Source organism: Phytophthora sojae, assembly GCF_000149755.1.
Source record: "Phytophthora sojae unplaced genomic scaffold PHYSOscaffold_1, whole genome shotgun sequence".
NCBI lineage: Eukaryota > Oomycota > Peronosporomycetes > Peronosporales > Peronosporaceae > Phytophthora > Phytophthora sojae.
Window position 1 is genome coordinate 8585093 of NW_009258115.1, and position 14036 is coordinate 8599128.

General features: G+C 55.6%; 7 protein-coding genes across 7 annotated transcripts; 5 read left to right on the forward strand and 2 right to left on the reverse strand.

Moving 5' to 3' along the window:
- Positions 1-725: 725 nt before the first annotated feature.
- Positions 726-2430, forward strand: PHYSODRAFT_552600 (hypothetical protein; the record flags this gene model as incomplete). Its single annotated transcript, XM_009518156.1, has 1 exon — positions 726-2430. The coding sequence occupies exon 1, from the start codon at positions 967-969 to the stop codon at positions 2428-2430; it is 1464 nt and encodes a 487-aa protein (XP_009516451.1). The 5' UTR covers positions 726-966.
- An 888-nt stretch (positions 2431-3318) lies between these two features.
- On the reverse strand, positions 3319-5187 carry PHYSODRAFT_322719 (hypothetical protein; the record flags this gene model as incomplete). The annotated part of the gene is made up of 6 exons (XM_009518157.1): positions 3319-3564; positions 3609-3680; positions 3749-3861; positions 3932-3968; positions 4777-4882; positions 4997-5187. The coding sequence occupies 6 exons, from the start codon at positions 5185-5187 to the stop codon at positions 3319-3321; spliced, it is 765 nt and encodes a 254-aa protein (XP_009516452.1).
- Positions 5188-5243: 56 nt separating this feature from the next.
- On the forward strand, positions 5244-6908 carry PHYSODRAFT_473280 (hypothetical protein; the record flags this gene model as incomplete). The annotated part of the gene is made up of 1 exon (XM_009518158.1): positions 5244-6908. One exon carries the CDS (start codon positions 5244-5246, stop codon positions 6906-6908), a length of 1665 nt encoding a protein of 554 aa, XP_009516453.1.
- A 605-nt stretch (positions 6909-7513) lies between these two features.
- On the forward strand, positions 7514-9160 carry PHYSODRAFT_246275 (hypothetical protein; the record flags this gene model as incomplete). Its single annotated transcript, XM_009518159.1, has 1 exon — positions 7514-9160. The coding sequence occupies one exon, from the start codon at positions 7514-7516 to the stop codon at positions 9158-9160; it is 1647 nt and encodes a 548-aa protein (XP_009516454.1).
- A 1108-nt stretch (positions 9161-10268) lies between these two features.
- PHYSODRAFT_468809 (hypothetical protein) lies at positions 10269-11840 on the forward strand (the record flags this gene model as incomplete). The annotated part of the gene is made up of 1 exon (XM_009518160.1): positions 10269-11840. One exon carries the CDS (start codon positions 10269-10271, stop codon positions 11838-11840), a length of 1572 nt encoding a protein of 523 aa, XP_009516455.1.
- A 686-nt stretch (positions 11841-12526) lies between these two features.
- Positions 12527-12982, forward strand: PHYSODRAFT_322723 (hypothetical protein; the record flags this gene model as incomplete). Its single annotated transcript, XM_009518161.1, has 1 exon — positions 12527-12982. One exon carries the CDS (start codon positions 12527-12529, stop codon positions 12980-12982), a length of 456 nt encoding a protein of 151 aa, XP_009516456.1.
- A 493-nt stretch (positions 12983-13475) lies between these two features.
- Positions 13476-13826, reverse strand: PHYSODRAFT_378845 (hypothetical protein; the record flags this gene model as incomplete). Its single annotated transcript, XM_009518162.1, has 1 exon — positions 13476-13826. A coding segment is annotated over one exon (351 nt), but the record flags the coding sequence as incomplete, so codon positions are not given.
- Positions 13827-14036: the final 210 nt, after the last annotated feature.

Below are 14036 nucleotides of genomic sequence, written 5' to 3' on the forward strand. Positions count from 1 at the left end.
TGTGGTGCACAATTTATGCGAAAATGTAGCCATTAGAAGTGTAGCCATTTCTTTATCTGATCAATTCTTTAACTGAAACAGCGATTAGACCGAGCGAACTGGGTGTCATTTATAGAGGTGTGACTGTATTTATTTCATCGTATGACCTTTTATCTTGCTGTTTGTACACTCCACAATGTAATTTTCAGCAATTTCCTATTAAAATAATTCATTTCACACTTGTGAGATTTTGCAGCAGGTATTAATTTTTCAACATGTTAAAAATCGATATAAATATAACTTTGGGCTTCGCATTGCGAAGAGATATCGTACAATTGGTCAAGGAGGAAAACTTATGAAAGGATACTTCTTCATCCGAGCTGTCTACCCCGGTTGGACAAAGCTTACAGGTACTGTATCTCTGGTGTGCATGCATCGCAGTGCGGTGCATGATGCAGGTCGACCTATCGTGCGGTCCTTCGTTCACGGACCATTCGTCGACACTAAACGTTCAACGTTGAACTGCAATCGAAAGCGTAACCAAGCGTTTGAATGCAAAGGGAGGCGCCTCGACTGGGACGTGTAGGTCGAGTGCGCACGCGACGTTCGCTACAGTAGTCTCCGACTGGCGAACCGACCAGAGCTCGCTGTCCGTTGGTTGAAGCGTTGGCGCAAGTGCCGCCCATCCTAATCGGGCCGCGGTGATGAGTAAGTGCACATGCACTCGGAAAATTGCAACTGTCACCCAAGCCAGCGTGACCCGTCGATTCTATTGACTCTACATGTATTAACTCTGCTAACGTTGCAGAGTATTACGCTGGATCGTCCAAAGTCAACGTTTACCCTGTTGCAGTTCCACGCGCTTGAATGGTCGTTGGGTAGTCCCCAGTACCAGCCAAAGGCTACACCAACCTAACACCTCACTCTTCATTCCTCCTCCTACCAAGCACAAGCCTCCCATTCAACCAAGTCCAAGCCCACCAAAGCATGGCGACCAGCTACGCCGAAGTAGCGTCGCCCAAGCCGGTGACGGCCTTCGACGAGGCCAACAAGGCCGCGGCTCGGCTCATCAAGCCCAAGACGATCCTGTACACGAGCGCGCTGCTGTCGTGGCTGCAGCCCTTCCAGAGCGGCTGGTCCACGGCGCAGATGAACCTGTCGCAGTACAACGACACGGACGAGTGCAACGCGCGCCCCGTGGCCGAGGACACGTGCCTCATGTTCCCGGGCCACTCCAAGCTCGAGTGGACGTTCGCCGTCAACGCGTGGATCTTCGGGGCCATGGTCGGCTCGCTGAGCTGCGGCCACTTCAGCGACAAGTTCGGCCGCAAGAAGGCGCTCATGGGCAACTGCGTCTTCATGCTGCTCGGCGGCGTCATCCAGGCCTCGGTGTCGAACGTTTGGTTGTTCGCTCTGGGCCGCCTCATCGCCGGCCTCTCGTCGGGTACAGCCACGGCCACGATCGGCGGCTACATCAACGAGCTGTCGCCGCCGCACATGCGCAACACGCTGGGTCTGGGCCTTCAGATCTTCACGACGCTCGGCATCTTAGTGCCCGCGATCTGCTTCTTCTTCGCCAACACCAGCAGCGGCTGGCGCTACCTGGCCGCCTTCCCGTGCGTCTTGGCGTTGATCTACCTGTTGCTGGCCCCCTCAATGGCGATCGAGAGTCCGGCGTGGCTGCTCACCAAGGGCCGAAGGGAGGAGGCGAAGCAGGTGATCGCTAATCTGTATGGCGAGGAGCACGTGGCCACTGCGCTGTCGTGGCTCGAGGTGAGCAAGCCCCACGCGGAGGAGGGCAATTCTACCTCCAAGGAGTCCATGTTCGCCCCGCGCTACCGCATGCAGCTCCTCGGCGGGCTGCTGCTCTCGTGCTCCCAGCAGTTGTCCGGTATCAACGCCGTGTTCTACTACTCCGGTAGTATCTTCTCCGACGCTGGCATCTCGGACTCGCGCATCGGTACGCTGATCATCAACTTCATCAACATCTTCCCGGCCTTCTTCACTGGCGTCTTGGCCAACCGCTTCGGGGCTCGGAACATGATCCTGTGGGGGCTGGCGGGCATGGTGGTGATGGCCGTGGGCATGACGGTGGCCTTCATTGTGGACGTACCGGCGCTCTCGATCGTCTTCACGGCGCTGTACGTGATCGCGTTCGGCGTGACGCTGGGGCCGCTGGTGTGGGTCATGACGGCCGACATATTCCCGGACTCGATCCGCGCGAGCGCGTCGTCGCTCTGCATCGGCGTCAACTGGCTCTGCAACCTCATCGTGGGCGTGGCCTACCCGTACATCTCGGACGCGCTCGACGACTACGCCTACGTGCCGTTCGTGGTGCTGCTGGCGATCTTCTACCTGCTGGGCCTCAAGCTCGTGCCGGAGACGTCGGGCAAGTCGGCCGAGGAGATCCTGGCTGAGTACGACTCGCGCCGCGAGAGGGCTGCGAACTAGTGAATGCGTGCGTGTCTGCTCTATTTTTCCCGATCATTCGCACCTGCATAGAGGCCTTCGTTTCGTTAAAAAATACAAATCAACAGTTTGGCCATGTTCTAAGTTCGTGTCGAGCTTGAGTCTCTTATTGAAATCGCGGAATCGAGTCAGTGCTTGTTGCTTATGGTTGTGGTTCGAGAGCAGCGGACGGGAGTGGGAAAACGATAATTTCTCCTTACATTTCGCCGCTGTGTTTGCATTCTTCACCTTCTTCGTCGCCTCAAACGCTATCGCCGATCACCGGTTGTATCGATCCCAACTTATTGCAGGGATTTCCTCATCTGCGGCGACGCTATCCTGGTCGTTTGATGACCGAGCTCACCGTGATCCCCCCAAACAGCAACAATACACCTGGGTCTTTCGCACTGGAAGTGCCACTTGACTTCCGGAAGTAGAACGAGCTGGTGAGCGCAAAGTTCGTTGCGTTTGGGATATGGTGTGGATCATTTGACAGCTTCGAGGCAGGAAATTCGTCGTTGAAGCAGCTTAAGGCCGGGTTTTCGCACTTAAACGTCGTTAACTGCGTTCGTAGGATCGCCTCCAGTTATTTATCGCGCAGTAACTAAACAGGCTTTTCGTGCACACCCAGTTCAAATAACATGCCACGAAATGAAGAAGCAGCAGCGGCGTCCCGCAATCAGTAAATGACTTTATCCCTGGCGTCGGGGGTGACTGCGTTCAAACGCTGCATCAGCAGCAACTTCACGAATGTGGTCGGCTCTGCCATTGTGCCTTCCCTGTGGGTCGGTTGGGTTTGGTACCCAGTGGCAGATACCGTGGTCCGTTGCCTCGAGGACTCTCCGCAGATAAATACATTGTCCTTCTTCGCAATAGTTTCTTTGATCAACGTTAGCCGTCGATCAACGAAGGTTTTGTCCACTCACGGGCAACTCCGTCAAATACGCGGAAGCGCTGTTCAATTACGTCCGCAAACTTGGTCAGCTCGTGGACAGCGATGCTAGGTCCCTCTTCCCGATTCCTCTGGGTTCCGTTACCAAGCGGCGCAGTTCCTGTGAGATTCACTTCTTCAGATGCAATGTGCAGCTCCTCAGATCCCAGAGCGGCATGACCAGAACGGGGTGCCATTCGCTCTTGCTGAGTACGCCAAGCCAGTCGTCGGTTGGACTTGTAAAGCAGACCATGTGAAAGCCCACGGGACTGTATTGTGGTGGCCCGTCGTACAAGTGAATCAGTCCGTCCTTCGCTTCGTTCTCGATGATATCGCCCATCGACAACCAGTTCGTTGTTTGGGCAATCTTGTGACCCCTCTCCACACTACCACCTCCGTCATTGTGGAATGCGTGCTGAATGAGGCGGCGATGATCGTGGTCTTCTGGTTCTCGACGCTGAAGCGCAGGAAGAAGTACGCGAAGAACATGGACTTGCCGATGCCTGCGCCAAACAATTAGGAAGAGCTTGTCATCAGAAACAGATATTCTTTTTTACAAACTCACAGACTCACCTGGCGTCCCCGTGGTCGTCACCGCTAGGGCGTCTTGCTTGAGCAAGCGAATGACCAGCTCATAATATACACAGGATAGCACTCGCGCTCGAAGAAGATTGAGTCGTTCCAGGAGTCCGCGCATCCGTTGTAAACCTTTGGGCGGTAACCATCGTCTTGCTGCCTTTCGGTTTGGCAGGAGGTTCCGGTGACAACGCCGATGCTTCGTCAAGCCGCTGGCGCTTGGACGGGTTTATTGACACCATTGACTCTGTCTACGAGCGAAGCCTCCGTCGACTTGGTCCAAAAGTTTTTGTCGCTCACCTCACGATGGGGTACAAATGTCTTCTGTGCACCATTGAAAGCTGTCAACTATCTCCCCGCCGTCAACCAAGGCACGCAGTTAGCTGCATCATACTGATTCCCATACTTACCACGCTACGCACCTCACTTTTGACATCTCTCCGGTCGACTTGTAGCCTCCTCGACTTATCCCCGATCGAGTCGAAGCGCACAACTCGAATGCGTATACTGTACTGTAGTACCGTGTACAGGATAACATACAGGATACGGTATCCTGGATACCGCATAACAGCGATAAGAGTCGTGTTTGAAGAGCACAACGTAACGACGCGCGCAACGCTACACCTTGCAAGCTGATCTCTTCAACAAGAAGGCTCACCCTCGCTCGGCTTCATGACACCATGGCTGCTCCATTGCGCTCGCAGCTAGATTCATGCTGTCAATTGCACCAAGATGCTCGTCCACGCAAGTATCAGCGCCCCCATGTCGCTGCCGCGCCAGTCAACGAGTACATGTACTCGCCAGCTGTTCATCATTCATTGCCCGCGTGCCCATTCATCCACCCCGAAATCCACGACGGTCTCCGCTATCAAGACTCTTGATTCAAGAGCCCGAGCCCGCCGTGACAGCGTCTGGATGTGCACCTCCAGCCGACGACCACTGCCGTCACTTCCTGGGCCATTTTGTGTGAGCAGTCAGCAGCATCGCAGCGCTGACTGTCGCCCCGCGAGCCGAGTCAGCCAGCCAGCCAGTGCCTCTGCCTAGACTCTACGCGTTACGTACGCTGGGGATCCGATCTCCATAGCCCGGGCCTCCAGTGGAACCGACAGCGCACGCCTCTCCTGGCTGGCAGTCACGACGGCAGCACAGACAAGAGCGAGAGAGGAGGCCACTTCATCACGCTCCTCGTCGACGAGTGGCCGCGCCGTGCTGAGCTGGTGCTGGCTCCCTTCATTTCGTGATTGGATCGGCATCGCTAGTCGCGCGTTGTGTGTTTGGCGGTAAGGGAGGACTGAAGGAATTCAGCGCCATGTACGACCCGGACAACATGTACGACGCCAAGTCGGTGAACGGCATGGTGCCGCAGCCGCCGATGGACTTCAGCACGTTCGAGTCGCCCATGGACTTCAACGCGAGCGGCGCGTCGTTCGACGACCAGGGCGGGCGCTTCGTGGCGGGCGAGCAGTTCTACAACCACGAGATGTACGGCAGTCTGCGCAAGGGCGGCGCCGTGGACTTTTTGTCCATGGAGTGTCTGGGCCTCGTGGCCGCCATCTTCACGTCCATGCTGTCGTACCAGGCGCTGGTCGTGCTGGTGCAGCCCATGTACAACACGCAGCTTGGACTCAGCTCGACCGAGATCGTGGCGGTGGAGCGCCTCATCCAGATGCCCATGGCGCTGAGTTTCCTCGTCGGTCTGCTGTCCGACTGCTACCCGATCATGGGGCTGCGGCGCAAGGGCTACATGATCTTCGGCTGCATCCTGAACGCCGTTGCGGTCTTTGCTATCGCCGGCGTGAGCGCTTCACTTGGTGATGACTCGACGGCGAGTAGCGGGATGGTTATCTTCGCGCTCGTGCTGGTGGCGCTGGCCAGCATCGGCTGCATCATCACGTACGTCTGCGTGCACACGCGCGTGATCGAGTACTCGCAGCGCGAGTCGCTCCGCGACCGCGGCGCCATCCAGGCGTCGTACTTGATCTTCCGCCGATTCGTGTCCATCTTCACGTCGGTTCTGTCGTTCCTGGCGCTGGGCACGGGCTCGGAGCCCAACATGTCGGTGTCGGCGGCCATGATCGTGCTGGGCGTGCTCTCGATCCTGCCGCTGCCGCTGGTCATACGCTTCTGGAACGAGGAAGTGTACTCGCTCAACACGTCCATGAAGATCCGCAGCCAGATCCTGTGGAAGATCATGCAGCAGAAGGCCGTTTGGCACGTCCTCGCCTTCATCTGGTTCTTCACGCTGTTCCTCGGCATCAAGTTCAGCGACTCGACGCGCGTCATCAGCACGTGGGCGGGCGCCAGCGGCGACAACTCGCTGCTGGTCAAGACCATCCAGGACGTCGTCATGATCGGCATCATGCTCGTGTGGCGCTACCTGTTCATCAACCGGCTGTGGCCCATCTTCTTCGCGCTCGCGCCGGCCTTCCAGATCCTGCCCAACCTCTTCGTGTCGCTCATGGTGGCGCTGGACGTGGCGCGCGACCGCTACTTCTACCGCGTCTTCTACTCGCTCACCTACGTCTCCGATGGCATCGGGTTGCTCAACACCATTGTGCCCGTGACTGAGATCGTCCAGGAGGGCTCAGAGGGCGCACTAGTAGGCCTGACCCTCACGCTGCAGCGCTGCGTCAACATCTTCGTGGACACCAACGCCTACGGAGTGTTCCAGGGCTCCAACTACTACGACACGGCAGCTGTGGCCGCTGATACATCGGACGCCCGCTGGGACGTGCTGCTGTCGCTGTTCCTCAACTTTGCACTCAATGCACTGGCGTGGGTGGGGCTCTTCTTCCTGCCCTCACAGAAGCTGGACGCCCAGCAGCTACGCATGTACGGCGGCTTCACCAAGTTCGGGGGCTTCGGCATCCTCGCCTTCTGCCTCGTGCTTTTCATCTACTCCTTCGTGGTGACCCCCATGGCGTTAATACCGTCCACCTCGTGCCTGACCATCGTCGGTGGCTCCGGCTGCTAGCAGACGCAGTATTTATGAAGGACGGGTATGCAATGAATGAATGAAATGTCAGAAGATGGAAAAGCTCGTCTTTCAGGTGGTCATCTTATACGACCGCGAGCCCGTTGGCAAGTGGCAGAGCGACGCTGGTCATTGTAAAATTTTTATACGCCTTTTGTTTGGACGAGAGTGAAGCGCGGTGAGTCAATGCTACGTGGTCCATTGAGTCTCCAGTTGCTCACGTTGTATTACGGTATCATGTGTTCTTGTTGTTCGCGCCCAGGTTGCGGCTTACGCAGGCACGTTTCTTGGGTTGTCGTTCATTGCCGCGAATGCACAGCTGGCTGTAGCTAGTCAACTAGTTGTGGCAATGTGGCAGAGCGAGCCTACTGGGGCCTGGTATATCTGTCAGATAAGACGTGCAGCTGGACCAAAGCCGCAGCACCGCAAGTTAAAGCAAGAGACTTCAATACAGCGCCGAGGATCGCCATCTTCACTTGTCAACTTGCAGCGACGAACACTCGCTCCACCCCGCCAGTTACACTGGAGGACGAAGTACTTGTCGTGGATTTATCCGTCGGCTGCGGCGCACGACCATGAATTTGCTGTCTTCGAGGGGGCTCAAGATGGATTTCAAGAACATGCAGTCGCCCTCGTTCGACCTCGCGAGTGGCCGTGGGGGTGACATGATCCCTCTGCAACCAATGTCTGCCATATCCGCTGTGCGCGACGCCGAAACTTCAGTCGTCGAGATCTGCGCAGGCCAACCTCTCTACAACGCCGAGATCTACGGCAGCCTTCGAACTGGTGGCGCGGTCAAGTTCTTCTCCAAATACTGCCTCGGACTCGTAGCTGCAACGTTCTCGTCGACATTTACGGTCGAGTGCCTCAACAGCGCGGTCCAACCTCTACTCAAGCAGCATTTCGGCCTCAACCCGGCTCAACTGGCTGCTTCTCAGCGTCTCACGTCGATGCCCTTGGTGCTGAGTTTCCTGTTCGGATTATTGACCGACTGCTACCCGATCATGGGGCTGCGACGCAAGGCGTACACGCTCCTCGGTTTAGCTACAACCGTCGTGAGCATTTGGGTTCTAGCTGGGTTTAACGCCTACATGAACACACTAGCACAAGGGGCTGCTGGTACTGGGCTCGCCTTCATCGTGATCTCGTTCGCGTCGCTTGCTATCCTCGGGAACATCGTGTCGTACGTGAGCATCCACACGCGCGTGATCGAGCTGGCTCAGCGAGAGCCTTTGGGGCTTCGCGGATCAATCCTGGCGACATATTTGATCTTCCGGTGCGCGGTGTACATTGTCACGGACGCGTGCGTCTTCGCGGTGCAAAGCTCGGGGGCAACGGCCACGACAGCTTTCGTGGTATATGGCTTCATCATCGCCCTGCCGCTTCCTATCATCTACAAGTTTTGGGAGGAGAAGTACTACTCGCTGTCGACGACCGTGAAGACGCGAGGGCAGATCCTGTGGAAGATCATGCAGCAGAAGGCCGTGTGGAGCGTGCTGGTGTTCCTGTGCTTCTTCACGCTCTTCAACCAGATCACGTTCAGCGGTCCGGCCATGGTCATCACCACGTGGGCCGGAGCGAAAGAAGACAGTATTTTCTTGCAGCAGCTCAATTACTACGGCGCGACAATAGTGACGATGCTGGTGTGGCGCTATTACTTCATGAACCGCCCGTGGCGCAGCTTCTTCGCCGCTTGCCCGGGATTTCTCATCGTTCCTCAGCTGATCGTGGCAATTCTCGTAAGCCAAGATATTCTCCGAGACCGGATATTCTATCGAATCATGACGCTCTTCGGAAGTGTTGCGGCCGCTATCGGCTGGCTCGGTAGCGTTGTTCCGTTGACGGAGATCATCCAGGAAGGCTCGGAAGGTGCCATGGTCGGTCTCACGCTGTCGCTCTACTTCCTGGTCGGCATCTTCGTGCAAACCAACTCGGTCGGTCTGTTTAGCGGAACCAACTTCTACGACGTCGCCGCTGTCGCAGCCGATACTCCTGAGGCGCGTGGGGACGTTCTCAAGGCGCTCATGCTCAACTACGGCATCAACGCGTTGGCGTTCTTCGGCCTCATCTTTTTACCGCGTCAGAAGCTTGACACGCAGCAGCTCCGCAGCTACGGCGGGTACACCAAGTGCGCCAGCGCTGCCATCGTCACCTTCTCTGCGATCCTGTTCTTGTACTCGATTGCGGTTTCCATCATGACGTTCATCCCGGGGACTGCTTGCATTCGTATCACCGGTGGCTCTGGCTGCTAAGGTATGCCACCTATTAGTCTAGTGTCGCAATTCCGTGTTTAATTTATTTGTCGTGGTTACAGTCATTTAGTCCAGCTAACGACTCTTTCGCTTGCAAGTTACTACGTAAAAAGGTTGCTGTAATTTGCGCGCGTCGATCAAGCAGAACTTTCACCATCAATCAGTGTTGAGTACGCTGAACACCGAGAAGGGAGTCCCATTAAAAAACGATGCGCCTTTTGCACTTATTGAAACATTATTTATTTATTTAAGCAATGTTTAACTTTTAAGTATTTTATTAAAAAATGCCATATTGGTATATATTTTTAATTACTATGTTAATACATTGTGAAAACAATATTAAAAATTCACATCGTAATCAATAAGCTATTTATATTTCATTAAAATATGATAAAATAATTGTGTTGGAATATTATTTTATATAAATATAAATATATAAATTGCAACTTTCAGAAGTCCTGACTGATTAGCAAACTCCTGACCAAATTGCAAATTCCAAGTCAAACTCCTGATCAAATTGCAATTCCCCCCCCCCCCAAAGAAATATGCACAACACGGAGTGAGGTCGAAAATTCAATTTTCGCCTGCCCAGAGGAATCGGGTAGCAGTCTGCCGCGCCATGAGCTGGACATTTTTTTGCGAATGGGCTCCAATGTGACGCCTCAGCTCGTTGTGCCCAGGTTGCGGCTTACGCTGGCAGCTTTTTTAGCTTGTCGTTTGCAATTGCGAACTTTACAGCTGGCTGCAGCTTGAGCGAATCAACCGGGTGCTAGTGTATCAGTCAGATAAGACACCACTATGGTTTCGTGCAGCTGGCCTGCACCACCAGCACCGCAAGCGGAGAGGAAGACCAACCGCTGAAGTTGGACGCACCTCATTAGTCAACTTGCAGCGACGGACTCTCACTCCGAGTCACTGGAGACCTCCAACCACCCTGGAGGACGAAGTGCTCGTTGTCGACTAATCGGGGCGGCTGCAGCGCACGATCATGGATTTGTTGACTTCGACGGGGCTCAAGATGGATTTCAAGAACATGCAGTCGCCCTCGATGAACCTCACGAGTGGGCGTGGGGGTGATATGATCCCTCTGCAACCGCTCTCAGCAGCTATGTCTCCCGTACGTGATGACGAGGCTTCAGTCGTCGAGGTCTGCGCTGGCCAGCCTCTCTACAACGCCGAGATCTACGGCAGTCTTCGGGCGGGCGGTGCGGTCAAGTTCTTCTCCGAGTATTGCCTCGGTCTGGTCGCTGCCACGTTCTCGTCGACATTCGCGGTTGAGTGCCTTATCACCGCGATCCAGCCTCTGCTCCAGCAGCACTTCGGCCTCACACCAGCTCAACTGGCAGCTTCTCAGCGTCTCTCGTCGATGCCTTTGGTGCTGAGCTTCCTGTTCGGACTGCTAACCGACTGCTACCCGATCATAGGGCTGCGACGCAAGGCGTACACGCTCATCGGCCTGGTGACCACCACCATCAGTATTTGGGTCCTAGCTGGACTCAACGCGTACATGGACTCGCTGGCACAAGGGGATGCTAGTACCGGTCTGGCGGTTGCTGTGATCGCGTTTGCTTCGCTGGTCAGCCTCGGAAACATCGTGACGTATGTCAGTATTCACACGCGCGTGATCGAGCTGGCTCAAAGGGAGCCTTTGGGGCTGCGGGGATCAATTCTGGCGACGTATTTGATCTTCAGAAGCGTCGTGTACATTATCACGGACGCGTGCGTCTTCGCGGTTCAGAGCTCTGCGACCGCAGGCACTTCTCATCAAACGACAGCCCTCGTGGTATACGGCTTCATCATCGCTCTGCCGCTTCCGATCATCTACAAGTTTTGGGAGGAGAAGTACTACTCGCTGTCGACGACCGTGAAAACTCGAGGCCAGATCCTGTGGAAGATCATGCAGCAAAAGGCCGTGTGGAGCGTGCTGGTGTTCCAATGCTTCTTCACGCTCTTCAACCAGATCTCGTTCGGAGGACCGTCGACGATTATCAGTGTGTGGGCTGGAGCGAGCGGAGACAATGTGTTCATGCAGCAAGCGATGCACTACGGAATCGTGGCGATAACGGTGCTCGTGTGGCGCTACTACTTCATGAACCGCCCGTGGCGCAGCTTCTTCGCTGGTTCTCCGGGACTCCTGATCGTGCCACAGATGATTGTCGCGATCCTGGTAAGCCAAGACATTCTTCGCGACCGCGCGTTCTATCGGTTTATGGCCTTGTTTAACAGCATATCCTTCGGTATCGGCTGGCTTGGAAGTGTGGTTCCATTGACGGAGATCATCCAGGAAGGCTCGGAGGGTGCCATGGTCGGCCTTACCTTGTCACTCTACTTCCTCGTCGGCATCTTCGTGCAAACCAACTCGGTCGGACTTTTCGAGGGAAGCAACTTTTACGACGTCGCTGCGGTCTCAGCTGACACTCCAGAGGCGCGTGGGGACGTTCTCAAGGCACTGATGTTCAACTACGGCATCAACGCGTTGGCGTTCTTCGGCCTCATTTTCTTACCGCGTCAGAAGCTTGACACGCAGCAGCTCCGTAGCTACGGCGGGTACACCAAGTGTGCCAACGCTGCCATCGTCACCTTCTCTACGATTCTGTTCTTATACTCGTTTGCGGTTTCCATCATGACGTTCATCCCGGGGACTGCTTGCATTCGTATCACCGGTGGCTCTGGGTGCTAAGGTATGTCCACCCAGTTTAGTGTTGTAAAAAATATGATAAGTTATTGGTCAACTTGTTTCTGGCTGATTTACTTATACGACGGGCCACCACAATATAGTCTCAAATCGTCTGCTTACAAGCCCAAGCACGGATGAAGTCTTCGTTGATCGACGGCTAACGTTGATCAAAGAAACTATTGCGAAGATGGACAATGTTCTGCATATGCGCAGAGTTCTCGCGGCAACGGACCGCTGGATCTGTCACTGGGTGCTAAACCCAACCGACCCACAGGGAAGACACACAATGGCAGAGCCGACCACATTCGTGAAGTTGCTGCTGATGCAGCGTTTGAACGCAGTCACCCCCGACGCCAGGGATAAAGTCATTTACTGCTTGCGGGATGCAGCGCCTGCTACTTCATTTCGTGGCATGCTATTTGAACTGGGTGTGCACGAAAAGCTTCTGGATGTATAGTTACCGCACCGCAGGTAACGGGAGGCGATCAAGCGCAGTTGAAGACGTTCAAGTGCGAATACCCGGCTTCGAGCTGCTTCAACGACGAATTTTCCGCCTCGAAGTTGTCAAATGACCCGTGCCATATCCCAAGCGCAACAAACTTAGCGCAAACTTAGCGTTCAGCAGCTCGTTCTACTACGTGAAGTCAAGCGGCACTGCGGGTGGTGCAGTGTTGCTGTTTTTGATCACGATGAACTCGGTCCACCCTGCAAATGGAGCAGAACTAGCGAAGGCTTTGAAGCTGCTGGGGCTGTTGAAGACAGTAAAAGAGGACCCACAGCGTGTTGCGCTCATTTTCGTGGTCCTGAAAGAGAACATCCAGAGCTTTGGGCCCCAAGAGATCTCACTGGATGCGTTAAACGGTGAGGATAACGTGGACAAGCTCCACCAAATGGGGAACAGGTCGAGGAAATCCTTGCGAGAGTTTGGAATCGCCACAATCGGTGACTTGCGAACGCTTTTGGCGACGGAGGAGGCGAAGGATACGAACGCAGTGGTGAAGCTTTCATTTGCAACTCTCCGTCGACGCCTGACCACGCACGACGAGAACCAACAATGGTCTGTGTGTTCGACTCCATTCCGCAGTTTGTATGGGGGCCTGAGCTGGACGCCAAGTACTTGCGTAGCAGTGATTCCGACACATTAGGGTGGAGCAACTGGGATGGGTACGTTGGTTCAGCAGCGCAGTAGTGTGGGTCGGTCTATCCCAATTGTGATTGTTATACGCAAGCCGAGTCAATATACAAGTTCACCTTGAACCTATCCAGTCTCCCACCTCCTTACTGTGTGCGTCGCCCCTCTTGCTGTGGCAGAAGGCTCCACTGACCCCGTCGTCTTCGCATGCGCACCGCGACGAACCCAAGCACTCCGAGAGCGACCACCGCTGACAGCAACACTGGCGAATAGAGCGCCGGAGCAGCTCCATTCTGTGCCTCCTCCTTCGCCGTGGCAATCGCCTCTTCCTCCGCAGTTTCGTTGGCGCCTTCCGTCTTCTGGCTGGAGGAGACCTTGACGGGCTCCTCCGTGTCCTCCGTCACAGTCTCCGCCTGCACCACTGCCTCTACAGCCGCCTGCTCCGTCTTGACGGTCTCCTCAGCCACCGCAGTCGACGCATTGGCCGCAGCGTCCGCCGGCTGCTCACACACGATCCCCTCCCAGAGCTTGGGGTCTGACTTGAACGAGGCATCTCCCGGGTGCGAGACGCCCTCGGACCAGCGCACCACCGGGTTCTTGCGGTACACGAACTCGCAGCACGGGTCGCCCAGCTCCTGGCCGTTGGTCTGGCCGTCGCCGTCCGAGTCCTTCATGCAGAAGTCCCGCGTCCAGTGGAAGTCGGCGTCGATCATGTCCATGCCGAACTCGTTCATGGGGCCGGCCAGCACCGGGTCCAGATGCCCCAGCGCCGTCACGCCCGGCACCTTGTCGCCGTTGGGCACGCGCATCGCGTACATGGAGTAGCCGGACGCTGGGGGCGCCGCGAGCGCGGAGATTGCCAGACCGAGCAACGCGCGCATCCTGTCGATATCTGAGCCGATTGTTGAATGCCATCGGGCACGGCACGCCTGGATACGTGGCGGGGCATATAGACACGTCCTATTCACGTGAACTTGTCGTTGATGCCCAGGAACAGACGCTGAGCCAACTACAGTAATAGCCACCAAATACGAATCGTGTATTGGCACGCCCCATCGTGCACTGCA